Source organism: Salmo salar, chromosome ssa12, assembly GCF_905237065.1.
Source record: "Salmo salar chromosome ssa12, Ssal_v3.1, whole genome shotgun sequence".
NCBI classification, from domain to species: domain Eukaryota; kingdom Metazoa; phylum Chordata; class Actinopteri; order Salmoniformes; family Salmonidae; genus Salmo; species Salmo salar.
In genome coordinates this window covers 23,286,750-23,303,514 of record NC_059453.1, presented here as the reverse complement: position 1 = coordinate 23,303,514, position 16,765 = coordinate 23,286,750, and the positions used below count along the sequence as shown (strand labels likewise).

At 43.9% G+C, this 16,765-nt stretch overlaps 2 protein-coding genes across 2 annotated transcripts; both read right to left on the bottom strand.

The window, feature by feature from the left end:
- Nucleotides 1-635: 635 nt before the first annotated feature.
- LOC106589858 (uncharacterized) lies at nt 636-6,025 on the bottom strand. The gene is made up of 3 exons (XM_014180269.2): nt 4,743-6,025; nt 3,611-3,684; nt 636-1,573 (listed from the first exon to the last, which is right to left on the bottom strand). The coding sequence occupies exon 1, from the start codon at nt 6,023-6,025 to the stop codon at nt 4,853-4,855; it is 1,173 nt and encodes a 390-aa protein (XP_014035744.2). The 3' UTR covers nt 636-1,573; nt 3,611-3,684; nt 4,743-4,852.
- A 5,160-nt stretch (nt 6,026-11,185) lies between these two features.
- Nucleotides 11,186-13,970, bottom strand: LOC106589901 (uncharacterized). The gene is made up of 3 exons (XM_014180326.2): nt 13,238-13,970; nt 12,471-12,709; nt 11,186-11,812 (listed from the first exon to the last, which is right to left on the bottom strand). Exons 1-3 carry the CDS (start codon nt 13,424-13,426, stop codon nt 11,617-11,619), a joined length of 624 nt encoding a protein of 207 aa, XP_014035801.1. The 5' UTR covers nt 13,427-13,970; the 3' UTR covers nt 11,186-11,616.
- Nucleotides 13,971-16,765: the final 2,795 nt, after the last annotated feature.

Genomic DNA, 16,765 nt, shown 5'->3' with positions numbered 1-16,765 from the left:
AAAACTTCTTAAAGCATTGTTGGTTAAGGGCTTGTAAGTATGGTGAATTTCACTGTACCTGTTGTATTCAGCGCATGTGACAAATAACATTTGATTTTCTCCATTGTTTTTGATGGTAGGCCACTCTGGTAGGCCTACATTACGATCAAATAGCCACATTAGCCTACTTAGCCACTATTAAAACTGTCATTTAAAGCAGGTACAGCCTCAGTGTTCCCATTAAATGCACACTGGATGTTGCACAGAACTTTCCCAACCTTCAAGTTTGCCAGTCGCAACTTCCAGCGGGCGTTTGCTCAATCATTGTTTGACACAACCACCCAAAAAGGGCAAGGTACATGTTAGGCGTATTAACTTGAAACAAAACTCTACTAAGTCACACTATTGACGTCATTGTCACTATGCTGTCATTCATTGATTGAGTGTATGACATTTGGACACCCTATGCCTGTGTCAGCCCAGCCCAAAGACAGTAAAAACTGGGCAAGGCTCACGAGTTATCCTGTGACAATGGGTGATCCACCCTGCTGATTCAACAGCTCCTCACATCACTACTACTGTGTGTGCACCTAATCATTCTTCCTTGAAGGTGTGTTTTATTAGCAATCAGACACAAACATGAAAGCAGAAAGACATTGGGTTTAGATGTATGTATTTGTTCATCTTGACTACTTTATGGAAATCAGAGAGATACTGTATGTGTCAAAAATCATCTTGCATAAAAACACTATCTCTGATGAGTGATTATGTTAGAATGGTATCAAACATTAGATTTTGCAGTATTTACTATGTTGACTGACTTGATTTGTGGTAGCTGACTGAATGTAGATTACATTTGTTAATCACTTATTAAATACACATAATTATATCATAATGTCAACTTACATACTGTAGAAACGGCTTATCTATAGTAAATAGAAACTATGGGGAAGGAAATATTCTCCCAAAATAGATTTGTCACAAAATGCGCATTATATACATATACATATAAATCCATGCTGAGTCATGTGCTTCAGAAACAATACAACGTAACCCATTTCAACTTTCTTCAACCCTCACAAAAATCGTACTGTAGAGATTCGGCCAGTATCTTCTGGTAAAAACATCTTCTAATGACCATCCATTGGTTCCAATCTCTCCCACTACATTCCAAAGCTCCAATTTACAGTTCAGTTCCAAAGTTCTGATATGACATTCAAATGGTTCCAACAGTCCAGAGTTCCAACTCACAAAACCTCTGTTTCTCCAGTGCATTTTCAGATATTGTACTTCCCTGGTTGTCTGTTTCTAATTCTTCATTCCAATGATCTGGTTTCTTTCCGTCCTTCCCCTGAGCTTTCAGCAGTAGATCAGGGCCTGTTTTCATAAACCGTCTCATAGTAGGAGTACTGATCTAGGGTCAGTCCCCCCCCCCTGTCTATGTAATCGTGTTCATGATGCTCTAAAAGGACAAACTGACACAAGGCCTGTCTTAGTCCTCCTCCTCCCATCCATGGCCGTTCATGACCTGGCCGGACTCCCAGCGCTGCAGGAGAGGAGTCTTCTGTCTGGGGGTCCGCGGGCTCTGGAGGCCCTAGAAAGAAGAGAAGGCGAAAAAGAGAGTGAGTAGAAAGAGAGAGAGGGAGGGAGACAAGTGTGTGTGTGAGAGAGAGTAAAAAGAGACAATAAGAAGAGAGAAATATGAGAGAAGCAGACAAAGCGAAAGAGAGTAGAAAGTAAAAAGAGAAAAAAAACAACAGGACATCGAGAAAGAGAAAGAGTATAGGAGATTTATAATAGACATTTTTGACATGCGTTTTTCTGGATTTTTTGTTGTTATTCTGTCTCTCACTGTTCAAATAAACCTTCCATTAAAATTATAGACTGATCATTTCTTTGTCAGTGGACAAACGTACAAAATCAGCAGGGGATCAAATACTTTTTTCCCTCACTGTATTAGACCGTAATCCATAACCACGTTATGCTGTTTTCAGAGCTCTGCTCTAAGCTGACAACCATCGCTATCTTCTCCCTCCATCCGTTATTATTGAACCTTTCTTATCAGTAGTCTGTGTAGATATACACTGTAGATAATGTAGCAGGCAGAGTGACTGTAGCCTGGTCCCAGATCCCTTTGTGCGTTCTTGCCAATTGAACCCCTTTGATCATTGTCAGCATAAACTGATCTAGGACCAGGCTAAAGGGACTGCATGGGGCTCAGGCTAGGGAACAGTGCTTCATGCTGTCAGACTGGTTTACAATTATGTCAGATTTATAAAGTTGCAGTCAGCCGATGCTAATCTTGTAGTCACTTCAGCTTCAGAGAGATGTGTAACCCAAGAGAGCAACCGTGGAGGAACTCAGGAGGGACTCACTCTTTCGCTCCACTTTCGTTCTGTCTCTCTTTTGCTCTCTCTCTCTCTCTCTCTCTCTCTCTCTCTCTCTCTCTCTCTCTCTCTCTCTCTCTCTCTCTCTCTCTCTCTCTCTCTCTCTCTCTCTCTCTCTCTCTCTCTCTCTCTCTCTCTCTCTCTCTCTCTCTCTCTCTCTCTCTCTCTCTCTCTCCTTTATTCATATTTCTAATCCACTGCTCTCTCTCTCCTTCCTCTTCTCTCTCTTATCTCAATTGATTAAGGAAGCTCCTTACGATCAGATGTGGTGTTATCAGCTCTGAGGGCTGAATTCACTGAGAAAATGCCACCAAATGGAAAACCTACACGTGATCTGGTGCTACAGTATATATGGAACCATACTGGGTTAAATGTTGAGTCTAATGTAGAGATAGTGTCCTGGTGTATGAAGTATGGAGAGGACATGGTTGTTTGGCTATGTTATGGTTTCCACTACACTCTTAGAAAAAAAGGTGATATCTAGACCCTAAAAGGGTTCTTCAGCTGTCCCCATAGGAGAACCCTTTGAAGAACCCTTTTTGGTTCCAGGTAGAACGCTTTTTGGTTTCACAAAGGGTTCTACATGGAATCCAAAAGGGTTCTCCTTTGGGGACAGCTGAAGAATTCTTTTGGAACCCTCTTTTCTAAGATTGTAGATAGCACAGCCACAAAGTCAAAATTGGGTAATATCGTAAAAAAAAATCTGGAAAATAAAATGTTTATTTTTTCTTAATTTAAAGTTAGGGATAAGGTTAGCAGTGTGGTTAAAGTTAGGGATAAGGTTAGCAGTGTGGTTAAAGTTAGGGATAAGGTTAGCAGTGTGGTTAAAGTTAGGGATAAGGTTAGCAGTGTGGTTAAAGTTAGGGATAAGGTTAGCAGTGTGGTTAAAGTTAGGGATAAGGTTAGCAGTGTGGTTAAAGTTAGGGATAAAGTTAGCAGTGTGGTTAAAGTTAGGGATAAGGTTGGGGTTAGGTTTAAAATATAATTTTAAGAAGAAATAGGCAGTGTTTACGACTTTGTGGCTGTGATAACTAGTGACGACCGTCTGTTAGGGCCAGGTGGTTTTACTGATCTTGTGACTTAACCAGGAAATAAACTTTGAGCCCCCAGTGTTTCTTCCGGTGCACATGATATAAACTAAGAGCGCTCGTCAAAGCGTATGATTAAGCCCCGACGTTTTACCTACTCAGGAAAACTCCTGGGCCTATATAGATTATGTTTGGTGAGGGAAGGAGATAACATACCTCTGATTGGCAATCCGGATACTCATCTGTCTGTGGTGGAGGCCACATGCCCAGCTTCCCAAGAGACTGTCTCGCTGGAGAGAGTGGGAGGAAGAGAGGAAATTATAGTTACATAATGATCTATAATAAAACTATCATTTCTCAGACACGGAGTCAGAGGACTTGTTGTATTAGCACACCCTAACGTCCCTCTATTCAGTACTATTCAGTACTGCACCCAGATGAGCCAGGCCTGTCCCTGTCTGTCTGGCAGCTTCTGTGGGCCTACCACTGATAACATACACAACACGCCCAGCTTGTCTTGGCATAGTACATCATAATAATACTGGTACTAATTATTACTGTGATAACAGCTTTATTTGAAAAGCATTTTTCATACTGGTCACATCACTAAGCACTTTGAATGATTTCGAGGGGTGATTTACACCCTGACATGTATAACCATTAGAATGTATTAGTTCATTACATATTCATTCATGTTAAACATCCCTTAGTGTCTACTAACTCCCAGAATCCAAAGTTGCCTCACAAGCATATATTCTAGGCTGGGTTCTACAATTCATCTTGGAAAAGATTTTCTAAAGCACTTTGTGTTTTGCTGACACAATGAAGGGTCAAGACATGAGTCAGTGATTTTCACTTTCATATATTTTCACTCACTTTTGATCCGGCAGTTAATTGTACAGAAGATCCCAACTTTAGTTTCGTCAGTTACCCAGTAGCGTATCATTCAGCCTGTTGGCAAGGGTTGCTTACCAAACGGCACCCACCCAATTCCGTGCACTACTTTGGCACCCTATTCCCTATTTAGTGCACTACTTTTGACCAGAGCCCTGGTCAACAGTAGTGCACTATTTAGGGAATAGGGTACAATTTGGGATGCACACAAAGACTGTGATCTCTGGAGCAGAACTACTGATGACAGTGAGAATGTTGTATTAGATGTTTGATGATGTAGCAATACCTGACCCAATGGGAGATGAAATAATATCCTCACTGGACTATTACATTGTCTTTTCATCATCTCTCCTGACACACACACACACACACACACACACACACACACACACACACACACACACACACACACACACACACACACACACAACACACATACACACTATACACTAACCTGTTGGTGTTGCAGAGGCTGTCCGCGATGAGGGGGTAACAGATAGTTCAGGGGTCACCAGTCCGTTCTGTAAAAGTAGAGGTGGAGGAGAAGTGGGACTCTGTACCTCCCTACTGGCTGGCCTCCCCCCTCCTCCTCCTCCTCCTCCTCCTCCCCGTACAGACTGCTTCTCTGCCTCTGTAGCTCCTTCTCTCTCTCCCTGGCTTCCCGGATATCCTGCTCCACCTTGTCCTGAGACACCGATGAGGAGCGCAGCTTGAAGAAGGGGTTCTCCTTTGGAACCTTCTCCTCCTCCTCCTCCTCCTGATCCATCCTCCCTCCATCCTCATCCCTCCAAAAACCCTTCTCTCTTCTCCGCTGAGTGCACTGGTTGAGGAGTATATAGAAGCGGAGTCGACCACGGTGAGGCCCTGTGTCTCGGTGAGCGTGCCCGTACTGTGGGAGTGCCTGAGGGGCTTGGAGACGTGGTGAACGTGGGCCGGAGCGGGGAGAACCAGGTGATGGTGGTTATCCAGGATGATGATCTGGCCCCCGGTGCTCTCGGAGAGAGTGGGGCCCCGGGGGACAGGGGCCCCATGAGGGGTGTAGGTGATGCCTTTAGGTGTTCCAGAGGGGCTCTGGTTCTGGGACATCAGCTCCAGGCTACTACGTCTTCTCTCCCCGAACGAGCCTCCGACAAAGGACACAGATGAAGAGTCGTTCCCCTGGATCTCCAGGGTGGAGAGGTCACTCGCCGAAGCCCAGGAGGGTGCCTTGCTCTGGGACAATTTCATCGAGGATGTCTCCTTAGGCTCCTGGAAAGCTTCGAATAACTTCTTCCTTTCCTTGAGCTGGCGTACTGTCCCCTTGTCATAGGAACCTCTAACTTTCCCTAGTTGAACCAGGACCTGTTCCCTCTGGGTCTCTACACTGATCTCCTTCTGCATCTTCTTTCCTGCAAATTGACGGTCCTTCGACCCCTGGCTCTTGTCCAATTTGGAAGCCAGGGTCTCAGTCAAGACTGACTTCCTTAGGGGGATGTCCACATATTCCTGGGTGGGCGGCTTGTTGTAGAGGCCCCTGGATCTCCTGAGGGACTGCTCACGCTGCACTGCCCGACGGATCTCCCTCTCGATGGGGGTCTCGTCGGCCGGAGGCAAGTTGAGGGTGGAGGTGGTGGTTTGGAGCTCCACGGTACTACCAGGGGAGAAGTCAGCAGATACGCCGCTGTCACTCTGGCTGTCATCGAACAAGTCCCCTCCCAACTTCATCTTGGAAGCTTTGCTGTGACTGTCTCTCGACATCAACAACCCAGGGTTTGTCCTCTTTTCTTCGCTCCGTTTCACTTTTTTCTTCCTGTCTGCCTTGCCCGCTGCACCAAGTCCACTCGCTCTCTGCCCTCTCTCTCCACCTGTTTGCCTGTTGTCTCCCTCCCTCTTTCCCTCCTCTCTCTCTCCACCCGCTTGCTCTTTCACTACAACACAGCCAGAGCCAAGGAGATCTGCCTTGACCTGATTAGCTGGCTCCTTGGTGACCGTCGCCAGGGGCGGAGCCGGAGTTGCTCCCTTGAACACCTGTTGTGCTGCCACTTCCTGGTTACTATGATGCGTCAGGGCAGCAGTGACATTTCGTAACAACTGCTCCCCCTGCTGTTTATCTGGTGTAACTACACCGGGGGCTGAGCCAGGCCTACCAGGTGGCTACAAGAGGAGGATCTAGAGGAGGTGGATTGCTCAGGCTGAGGGGGTTTGCTTCTGGTACTGTCCAGCCTAACCCACTGCCTCCGGGCTGAGCTGATGTCTAAAGGCTTGGAGTCAACAGCCTTCATAGTATCATGGTTGTTATTGTCTGACATAGCCTTCTCTCTGTCACTACTGATTGGGCACTCACTAACCTCTTGCTTGTCAGCTACCTGCACTGATGGGGTGCTACTGCTAGTTTCAACAGGACCCCCTTCTACAGAAGCCTGCTCTGTTGCACAAACCGTCTCTGACAGCCCCTGCTCAAGTTCACTACTAGCTGGACACTCTGTATTCAACTCCAACCGCACAACGCCATTTTCCATCATCTCAACAGACTGAGACTCCTCTACTTTGTCTTCCTTGGCACCATCTTCTTCTTCTTTGTCTTCCACCACAACGTCATCAAGGTGAGATCTCGAGGGCCACTCCTGGCTACCCTGGCTGTCAGATGATGACATTTCCTCCTCTACAGGGTTAGAGATCACCTCCACCTTACCATCACTGATACAGTCAATGGTCTCCTCTCTTCTTCTTCTTCTTCCTCCTTCAATGGATATGGCTGGGTCTCTGGAGCGCCCTCTGCAGGTGAGGCTTGGTCAGTGCAGGGAAGAGGCAACCGAAAAGCAACGGCGTCTTCCTCCTTCTCACAGTGATTGTCATCTATCATTTTAAGGTCTTGTTCCAATTCACTATCACCCACCTGGATTCTACTACTAGGCACCTGATTTACCCCAGAAAGTGCCTCCTGCTCCATTTCAGGAACCACTTCTGCCATTTTGTTTGTTGAGTCTATAAGGTTCTCACTTGAGGGAGACACTTGAGGTTTAGGCTCTGGAACATCTGGAGATTCCGACCCCAGGTCTTCTGACTTTGCCCTGGGTGCCTGTTTGACCAACGGGTGAGGAGGAGGGGTAGTGTCCTGGGCCAGAATGGGGTCCATTACGCCCTCCTCCGTCCCCCAAACCTCGCTGGCCCACTCGTCCAATGAGTCGGCTGAGCTCTGTCGGTTGGCCACTGGCTCCATTGTCGCCATGATGAGACAGGTAGACTGCCAATTGGCTGGCTCTGTTGACAAGCAATAACAGTCTGTACTAGAACAGTTTGTTACAGTCAGCCTTCAGCAGGTCAGTCTGGGAGAAAGAGGACAGAGAGGAAAAGGAACGATTAGGGGAGCTGAACAAAAAACAAACCTGGCGTGGAAACCCATTTTCAGACCAATTTTCAGATCCATTTTCTATCCTCTAGGCTACAAACGCATTAAGTAAAATATTGTTGTATTATGTCATTCATACTGTATTCCGATACTCCTTACTGTTTGACACACCATTCACTCTGTGTTGTAAAGCTAAATGGTTTATACACCTGTCATAATGCTAACCAATTGTTGTTGTTAATTCATTGCAGAATGGTTATGGTATTGTATTGCATTGTGTTAGTCTTTGGCAATGAGGTAAAAAATTACTACTACACACACGATTCTCCTCCTCTGCAGTAGGCTGACGACTCAAACCGAATTCTTCCGCTGCTTTATAGTTCGCTACATACTTCAGTGAGGAGAAGAAACGTTCATGGGCGTGACGTTTGGTTGGAGCAATATGGTTGGGTAGCCAGGCAACCCCTGCAGTGCAACTTGGAAAGTTTTCTGCTGAGTGGGTCAATCTTTAATGTGCTTAACCACCTCAGAGCAAGAGGCTCAGCAGTGCTCTCTCTCTCTCACACACATGCATGCGAGTGTTGTACACCAGCTGAGTGAGCAGAACAATGGGTCTGTACTTTGTCCTCATTATTGCCATGGCACCTCTCTCCCTTTCAAATAACTTTAATAGGTTCATTTACACTCCAAAACAGTCTCACTTTCCAATTTATCACTTAAGCCCCAAAACCACTATTGAATCTTATTCCCCTTCTCTCACAGTCACACTTTCTCTCTAGCCATCTCATTTATCCCCTTTCTCTCTCTGTCACACTTTCTCTCTAGAATCTCATTTATCCCCCTTCTCTCTGTCACACTTTCTCTCTAGCCATCTCATTTATTCCCCTTCTCTCACAGTCACACTTTCTCTCTAGCTATCTCATTTATCCCCCTTCTCTCTCAGTCACACGTTCTCTCTAGCCTTCTCATTTATCCCCCTTCTCTCTCACAGTCACACTTTCTCTCTCTCATTTATCCCCTTCTCTCAGTCACACTTTCTCTCTAGCCATCTCATTTATCCCCCTCCTCTCTCACAGTCACACTTTCTCTCTCTCATTTATCCCCTTCTCTCAGTCACACTTTCTCTCTAGCCATCTCATTTATCCCCCTCCTCTCTCACAGTCACACGTTCTCTCTAGCCATCTCATTTATCCCCCTCCTCTCTCACAGTCACACGTTCTCTCTAGCCTTCTCATTTATCCCCCTCCTCTCTCACAGTCACACGTTCTCTCTAGCCATCTCATTTATCCCCCTCCTCTCTCACAGTCACACGTTCTCTCTAGCTTTCTCTCACAGTCTTCTCTCAGCTTTCTCTCTCACAGTCACACGTTCTCTCTAGCTTTCTCTCTCACAGTCACACGTTCTCTCTAGCCATCTCTAGCCTCCCCCTTCTCTCTCTGCCTGGTTACTCAGGTCCCCAGTTTCTAGCACCAGACAGAAAAAAAGATTCTGCATCCATCCCCCCTGCTTCCCCTCCCTGCTAAACCCATTCACAGTACTGTGGGTTAAACACACAAACACACACACACACACACACACACACACACACACAGCCCTGGGTTTTGGCACGCGCTGAAAGGAATCATTAGCAGAGGCATGTGAGACAGAACAGAGAGGACTGGGGATAAACGGATGGGATGAACAGTAGATCTGGGACAGTACGACAGTGTGCAGTGGTCCTGGCCTGGCATACTGCACATTGCATTCAGAAAACAATGCCATGTCCTGACCTGGACATGATTACATTCACATAACAATGCCCTGTTAGAGCGGACAAGCCTGGACACCTTCACTATGAATGGAGGAACATGGGATAGGACATGGGGTGATTGGTTTATAACTGGCCATAGGGGCCTGCCCTGCAGGCTATTCATTGGTGGGAAAATGTTGTGGATAGAGCTAGAATATCAAGATTGGACATGCACCTTTTTACAGATAAATGATATTGTGACAGACAAGACTGTCCCCTCTAACCATTACATTTCTATTTTCAAAGTAGATCATACTTGCTACAACATACATGAATATTGGAAATGTGCAAGTCAACCACAAAGGTAGTGTACATTGGGACGCAGCCTGACTTCGATTCCAACAGTGAATACATTTCAAATGGATATGTAACTGGGTTTTCCTCCACTTGAGAAAAGAACAGGTCCTTGGGCTATGAAAGAGGAGGGACACACACACACATGAAAATGATGTTTCGCCACAGTAGGGAGGAGTAAACATTTAACTATTGTGAGAAAGAAAGCTCTTTAAATCCCTATTTAGGAACACACACACAGACAGACAGTCTTGTTTAAACTAACCTTGTGGGGACACACAATTCATTCCCATTCAAAATCCTATTTTCCCTAAACCCTGACTCAAATGTTAACCCTAACTTTAACCCCAAAACCTAACCTTAACCCTAACACTAATTCTTACCTTAACCCTAAAAGGCTCGAAATAGCCTTTTTCCTCGTGGACTGACAAAATGTTCCCAGTTGGTTGTTCCCAGTTGTTTACTCTTCGTGTGGGGCAGCTCTAGCAGGGCAGAAATATGACAAACTGACTTGTTGGAAAGGTGGAATCCTATGACGGTGCCATCTTTAATGTCACTGAGCTCTTCAGTTAGGCCATTCTACTGTCATTGTTTGTCTATGGAGATTGCATGGCTATGTGCTCAATTTTACACAACTATCAGCAACGGGTGTGACTGAAATAGCCGAATTCACTAATTCAAAGGGGTGTCCACATACTTTTGTGTATATATAGTGTATTTTACAGGGAGCACAAAGCTAACCTCCAATGGGACTGTCCCAGGATGTTCCCATGTGCCGTGGGGTAACAGGGAGTTGGGAAAGATGCAGATTAGTGGGATATCATATAATAGGCTAATATTTCTCCTCATTAGCAACGAGGCTAAACTTTATCAAAGGAGCTTCAGGAAATGTGATCATCATTAAATATACATTGCCCACAGGGGGTATTGCATATAAACTTAATATTTTATTTTATGGGTGGCAATTATTTTATATGGACAACTAGTGGTATGTAAAATATGTTTTCCATGTAATAAACATTGAATAAAGACATTAAACCAACAGCATAGTACAAATGAGATTTGTAACAGGAATTTATAATCTGATAAAGCTAACCTTCTCCACAACAAGGAGGACTACACTGTACCAGTACAATGGTTACATACAGTGGAACACACTGTGACATCACCCTCAATACCTAGTAAGTTTATGGCACCTACCTGTTGGTATGGTATCGTCTGTGGCGGTGACGACGCCACCGGACTGGAACGTTTCTGATCTACAGGGGACCTTCTTTTTCTTGTTGTGGAATTTGGGACGTCAATCCTAAAGGTACGTCATGTCTAATCAGAACCTAAAGTAAGACCAAGTACACAATGTTTCTGAAAGTAGGTTACTCTCTCCCTGTCCGTGTCCCTGTCCGTACTCACACCCACATTCCCCCCCCTTGCTTGTGCACGCCCACATCTGCAGAAACACTCTCTCTCACTCACAAATGACAAATTGTTCACTGTTCCATCCAGTTTAATCTGAGAATTAACAGTATGAGCACTTTAATGCATGGACAAATGAGGTTATGCCAAATTATACAAAAGTAATCCAATTATAAAAGACTTTTCCTTCCCATTGTGAAGAGTTTGGAGCGGTCCTAATGACGTCCCGACATTCCTGCTGGATCCCACCGTCTCTGTGAATTAGCTTAAGCTCTTGGACATTAAATCTCTCTGTGAACGTAATTAAATCTGTTAAAGAAGCCAAGAAGACAGAATAACATGACAAACCGTGCATCTTTTATTCAAAATTCTACAGGTCTTCGACAAACGGTAAAACACAGAATTGTTGGATTCCAAAACAGATGACAGAAAACGGGTCTCTACATCTGTCTCACGGCCCCCACTCTCTGATCACACTGATCGAGCTTCTTCTTCTCCTTCTCCTCAGTCTTTCCAGAGGAGCTGATAGAAACCACAGAGGACATTCCCCGGCTCCATCACCACTGGCGGAGGCAGCCCCAAACACTCCACCTGTTTCCTGAACTCCTCCATCTCCTCTTCCTCCACCTCTCTCCCGCCCTCCACCTTCCTCAGCAGGTACAGGTCCGTGGACTCCCTCCTCCTGGACATCACCTCCCACCTAAAAATGAATTAGACTTTACTGTTGTACTTTTCTTTCTTGTACTCACACCAGCACTTGTTTTTCTTCCTGTCACTGGTTTAGCTGATAGAGCAGGCGTATTCAACTCTTACCCAACGACATCCAGAGCCTGCTGGTTCTTCTGTTCTACTTGATCATTAATTGCACCCACCTGGTGCCCCAAGTCTAAATCAGTCCCTGATTAGAGGTCCAGAGTTGAGTTTGAGGGTGATAGAGTGGACACACACTGGTTGAATCAATGTTGTTTCCATGTCATTTCAATGAAATGACTTCTGTGCCCAGTGGGTGTTTTGAAGAACGGTTCACTTGTAATGATTGTAATGCAGTATGTGGTTGTTTTTAACTACCTGACCTTAGTTGAATAGCCTACACCGGTGTTTCTCAACTCCGGTCCTAATCTACCCCCAAACGTACACATTCTTGTTGTAACCCTGGGCAACCACACCTGATTCAACTTGTCAAGGCCTTGATGATTAGTTGACTAGTAGAATCAGGTGCGTTTGTGTGGACCTACAACAGAAATGGGGGCACACCTGGACCAGAGTTGAAAAACACTGGAATAACCCCTAACAGTAAGTTGTTCTGGATAAGAGTGTCTGCTAAATGGCTCGAATGTACAATTCTATAAATGACCCACTTCATCACCAGACAGTCTGGGCAGGAGGTCTCCAGGAAGACCCCAGTGAGGTTGAATCGGCCCCCCACGTCGAACCGGAAGGTGCTGTTGTCGTTGAGGAGTGAGATATTGTAGGTTAGATACTCGCATCGGATGCCGAAACGGTTAGTCTGGGTGTAGTGGACGGTTGTGGTGGTGTTGGAGTTCTGGGTGGTGTTGGGGGTAGAGGGTGAAAACTCCATGGTGATGCCGTCTCTGGTCTGTGAGAGAGATAAGATGTGATTATTATTCGTTTTCATACAGAAACCACTATAGAAACAATAGAAACAATCATTACAACATACAAAATTGTCACAGAACAATTACCGGTACAATGCATGTGGAAAGGTAGGTGAAATGTAGCCTAGTTGACAAGTGTGCTAAAAAGCAATTTAAAGGGGGCAATCTGCAGTTGTTACATCCATTTTTGCACTTAAACATTTATGATATGCACCCATTGATTCTTGAAGAATATAACTTAGAAATGCCTCATGAGCTTAGTTCAACTGTCAAACCCCATACAGAACCCAAGATATGAGCTTGTTTTACTCCAATGTTTTGTAAACTCCTCAAAACATGCTTAAAACTACAATTGTGATATCTTGGATGGTCAGTCCTTGCATCCATAGCTCTGTCTATGAATTTGAGAGTGGTTACATTTCTCCAGGCCTATCCCTTGTTTTAACTTTGGACCAGGGTCCGCATAGTGCTCTAGGGAATAGGGTGCCACACAGTGGATAGGGTGCTACCTTGAGAGCCTCCAGGGATGCAGGGTGGCTCAGGCTGCCTGCGACGAGGGCCCATTTCCTCAAGAGCTGCTGGTCTAGTCGTGGTGGATCCATAGGCTTAAGGAGGTCCTCACAGGCTAGAGCTGCAGCAGGAGCTGATTGGCTAAAAGACAGGAAGTACAGGAGAGTCGTGGCACATAGAGCGAACATGGCTTCAGTGTCTAGGTCTCACTATATCTATGCACCAGTATATCTATCTACTGTGGGTCTATCTATAGCTATAGTATCTACAATATGTATCACTATATCTATCTTATATATTTCTATGTATCACTATATCTACAGCATCTATCTACTGTATGTCTATGTGTCATTGATGTGTCTGTGTGTATGGAACACTGGTGCTGGGATAGAGGGGTCCAGTCTTATAGCTCTGCTATGGTACAATGTTCTTCAATGTCAGAAAGTTCCACAGTTGCAGAGTACCAGTAAACTGGCACTTTTCCAAGGCAATTCCAAGGTTGCGAAATAAAAACTACACTTTTTGTTAATCTATGTTCTGTGCTTATCCGGTGAAAAGTTGCGTGCTTTTATCCGAGACATTATTCCATAGTGTCAAACATGAAACAATCCATAAGTCTCATTTACATCTAGTGTTCTCCTAATTCTTCTGGGATTCTCCTAGTTTTTCTGCAGACATACAGTGTATCAATTGTGTTATTGACTGTACGTTTGTTTATCCCATGTGTAACTCTGTTTTGCTTTATCTTGGCCAGGTCGCAGTTGTAAATGAGAACTTGTTCTCAACTAGCCTACCTGGTTAAATAAAGGTGAAACAAATAATAATAATAATTGCTCTGGTACAGTACACAGTGCAATTTACCTTTTGTATGTTCAGAACACTGGTGTGGCTTAGCGTCGTCCCGCAACTAGGCATTTATTTAACAATTCTAACTTTTACTTTTTTGTATACAAATACCTAGTTGTGGAAAGAACCATTCCGGAAATTGGAACACCCTGGATAAAAACAGGTTTTGTATTGTTCGTAGAGATTATGCCTTTGTTGACAAGAAAAGTTTGGCTTGTAAAACCCTATAGTTTAAGGTTGGTCGATTTTCCAGATTGACTAACCTTCATGTCTTAAAGTAATTATGGACTGTCGTTTCTCTTTGCTTATTTGATCTGTTCTTGCCATAATATGGACTTGGTATTTTACCAAATAGGGCTATCTTCTGTATACCACCCCTACCTTGGCACAACACAACTGATTGGCTCAAACATATTAAGAAGAAAATACATTTCACAAATTAACAAGGCACACCTGTTAATTGAAATGCATTCCAGGTGACTACTTCATGAAGCTGGTTTAGAGAACTCCAAGAGTGTGCAAAGCTGTCATCAAGGCTAAGGGTGGCTACATTTAAAGAATCTAAAATCTAAAATATATTTTGATTTGTTTAACAATTTTTGGTTACTACATGATTCCATATATGTTATTTCATAGTTTTGATGTCTTCACTTTTATTCTACAATGTAGAAAATAGTAAAAATAAAGAAAAACCCTTGAATGAGTAGGTGTGTCCAAACTTTTGACTGGTACTGTACTTCAAAATATACAAATATTTTTAAAAACCTAAATATTTTTAAAACGTGACAACATTCTATTGAAAATATTTTTGGGGGTATTATTTAAGTTTATAACACCACAGCAGATGAATCTGATGAGTTGGCTAAAAGTGATGCCCGACAGCGTTCTCTACTACGTGGTTTCCCAACCCTCTCCTCGCCCCCCAGACATCTCACATTTTTGTTTTAACCCTAAACTGGCACACCTGATTCAAACAGTCAACACCCAAAACGAGTTACTGTAAAACTGCAGGTGCTAATTCCTTAACACTGAGAAAGTGTAATGGCATCAGCTCTTAACAAAGTCTTAATTTAGCTCTGAATAGTGTGGACCCTATAGACTCTGGAAAAGTGTTAAATTGAACACTCAGAGTTGATTCAATGCTGGAGAATTTGCTGTGAACATTCCTGCTGGATTCCACTGTCTCTGTGAATTAACTGAAGCTTTTGTACTTTAATTAACTCAATGAATGTCATTAAATCTGTTAAAGAAGCCAAGACAGAATGATATGATAAATCATTCAGTACAGTACAATCACAGTACATTGACTAACAGTACATACAGAACTGCTATATTACAAAACAGCAGTGTCTCTACATCTCTCTTTCACTGCCCCCACTCTCTCAGAATCTATACTTTTATCACATTGATGGATCTTTTTCTTCTACCGGTCTTAAGAGGGTAGGGAATCAGGGACGTGTAGGGAATAGGGTGCTACCTTGAGAGCAAACATGGTTGAGTCGTGGTGGATCCATGGGCTTAAGGAGGTCCTCACAGGTTAGAGCACCAGCAGGAGCTGATTGGCTCGAAGACAGGAAGCAGAGGAGAGCTGTGGCATATAGAGCGAACATGGCTTCAGTATCTAGGTTTCCCCATATCTATCTACTGTGGGTCTATCTACAGTATATCTATCAAATCTACAATATGTATCACTATATTTATCTTATATATCTATATCAACAGTATGTCTATACTTCCTTGATGTGTCTGTGTGTATAGATCACTGGTGCTGGGGTAGAGGGGTCCAGTCATAGCTCTGCTGTCCTGCTATGGTAAAATGTTCTTCAAATGTCAGAAAGTTGCAGTTGTAGAGTGCCAGGAAAATGACCCTTTTCTATGGCAAATTCCAGGATTGCAAAATAAAAAAAGCATTTTGTTAATGCTCATCTCATGTACAGTTGCGTGCTCATTCGAACCAGTGACCTTTTGGTTACTGCCCCAATGCTCTTAACCACTAGGCTACCTGCTGCCCCATTTTTATATTATCCCAATTAATACTACATTTCTTAGTAAGAGTTTTTTCTACAGACAAACAGTATATTAATAGCTTTGGTATAGTATACTTAAGTAATAAGGCACGAGAGGGGTGTGGTATTTGGCCAATATACCACTGCTAAAGTCTGTTCTTATGCACGAATCAACACAGAGTGCCTGGATACAGGCCTTAGCCATGTTATATTGGCCATATGCCACAAACCCCGGACGTGTCTTATTGCTATTATAAATTGGTTACCAAGGAAATAAATAAATGTTTTGTCATACCCGTTGTATACGGTCTGATATACCACAGCTATCAGACAATCAGCATCCAGGGCACGAACCACCCAGTTTATAAAATACAATTGACCTTTGCCATGTTCAGAGCACTGGTGTGGCAAAAGCCTGTGTGTGAAAAAGTTAGTGCCAGGGTCCCAAAAGGCACCCTCGTGTCCAAGAGCCTTGGTCAAATGGTAGTGCCCAAGGGCCCTGGTCAAGGGTAGTGCACTATGAAGGGAATGGGGTGCCATTTGGGACGCACCGTTGTGTGTTTTGACTCTTCACGTCAAAGGTTACTCAATAATCTGTGTGTTTTATCTTAGAATGGAGCAACATGGTAGTTTTTCATTGTCCAGTGTTGACAAATGGTTAGACAGGACATCAAA

Coding starts and splice junctions, on each gene's coding strand:
- LOC106589858 (XM_014180269.2), bottom strand. CDS start 6,025: ATGTCGAGAGACAGTCACAGCAAAGCTTCCAAGATGAAGTTGGGAGGG.
- LOC106589901 (XM_014180326.2), bottom strand. CDS start 13,426: ATGTTCGCTCTATGTGCCACGACTCTCCTGTACTTCCTGTCTTTTAGC. Junction 12,710..13,237: donor CATCCCTGGAGGCTCTCAAG/GTAGCACCCTAT, acceptor TCTCTCTCACAG/ACCAGAGACGGCATCACCAT. Junction 11,813..12,470: donor CCAGACTGTCTGGTGATGAA/GTGGGTCATTTA, acceptor ATTCATTTTTAG/GTGGGAGGTGATGTCCAGGA.